General features: G+C 46.7%; 1 protein-coding gene across 1 annotated transcript in view; it reads right to left on the bottom strand.

The window, feature by feature from the left end:
• Nucleotides 1-1,255, bottom strand: part of LOC119278390 (probable potassium transporter 2) — a 6,510-nt gene extending 5,255 nt beyond the window's left edge. The window contains exons 1-2 of the mRNA XM_037559743.1: nucleotides 1,117-1,255; nucleotides 170-407 (exon numbers count right to left, since the gene is read on the bottom strand). Coding sequence (XP_037415640.1) covers nucleotides 170-407; nucleotides 1,117-1,158 — 280 coding nt within the window. The 5' untranslated portion in view covers nucleotides 1,159-1,255. The remainder of the gene's footprint in view (nucleotides 1-169; nucleotides 408-1,116) is intronic.
• Nucleotides 1,256-1,445: the final 190 nt, after the last annotated feature.

Genomic DNA, 1,445 nt, shown 5'->3' with positions numbered 1-1,445 from the left:
GGGGGGGTATGTAAGTAAACGTGTTAAATGCTTTTTGTTCATAAGGTGATTTATTATGATCTCCATGTGAGTATGTTTATAGAAATTTGCCAACCAGCTACAACAATATGAACTTCATGATGACACGCATAAAAGAGAAACAACTTCTTACAAAGGAATTATGGTGTACCTTCGCCATTGTCATCAGCGCTCAATACGATAATGACATACTTGAGCAAAGGAACAAGTGTGAAGGTCCAAAATATCAGGGAAAGTACACCATATACTGTCTGTTCATCTTGGTACTGCCGGAGCCTTCCTGAGAATGTACTTTTATACACATACAGAGGTGATGTGCTTAGGTCCCCATAAACAACACCGAAGCTCTGGTATGCTAGCAGTAGTAGATTCCTGTAGTGCTGCCTCCACTGAAAAAATGCATGACAGAGCAGTTAAAAAAATCATTTTGTGGCAGAGTATAGATTCAGATGAGTTATCCTTGATAACTACAATATGCGAGATCATAGCTCTTCTTTTCTATCATCTGGAACTTAAAAAGAATAAAATGTCCTGCCTGAAGATATGGAAACTGGCACTTCTCTGTATTTTTAACCATTCTTTTATACTGATGGCAATCAGACCCTCACTATGATTACAATGTGATTGTTAACCCACAGAGGCATTTGGTTCGTCATAGAAATGCCATTCCTCACTTGTAGAATCAAATCTTACCCAAAATAATTTGCTTCTGCAAAAGGTGGTGAACACTAACCCATACCATTCATTCACAGCTAAAACAAAAATGCCAAACCCAAATCTAGTCGAGAAAGATTGAAACAAAGAACAAAATGCTAACTGCGGCGAACCCATTCCAATCGAACCCCGGGAAAAATCAAATCGAAATGGATGGATGGATGGATGAACGGAGACATAAGATCTCCCGTAGGAGCCGCGGATTCCCTGATCCCCCGCCAGACCTCCACATCCCACCCCGAACCATTCCAGGCGCAGGAGAAACCGGCCCTGATTCAGGGCTCCGCCCGGTTCGCGTCGGGTCCAATCAGCGCCAACGAGCAATGCGGAGAGAAATGTTGAGAGCGGGGGGAGACGAGAGGGAGGGAGCCGCGGGGCGCGTACCGGAAGCTGCTGGGCGGCGGCGGCGCCGGCCTCGGCGTCCATGGATCGCACTCAGGCGGCGGCGGCGGCGCGAGGTGTCCGGCCGGCGGTGGAGCGCGATTCCGTGGAGTTATAGAACACGGGGGCGGGGAGGGAGAGGCTGCGGATCATCGGTCGATTCCATTGTACTGTTGCGGGAACAAGATTACCATTGTGCCCCTTCGTTATAGGAACCACCGTATGCTATTTTCCTTCTCTTATTCTCAATCATGCCCTTGTTCATGGATAGCTTGCATTTAGAGCCCTTGCTATGTGGGGTTATTGCATATCTCAAGGCTTTATTGCTCATT

This window comes from Triticum dicoccoides, chromosome 3B (assembly GCF_002162155.2).
Source record: "Triticum dicoccoides isolate Atlit2015 ecotype Zavitan chromosome 3B, WEW_v2.0, whole genome shotgun sequence".
In the NCBI taxonomy this organism is placed as follows: Eukaryota; Viridiplantae; Streptophyta; class Magnoliopsida; order Poales; family Poaceae; genus Triticum; species Triticum dicoccoides.
The sequence above is the reverse complement of the archived record's forward strand: the minus strand, read 5'-3'. Positions and strand labels throughout refer to the sequence as shown.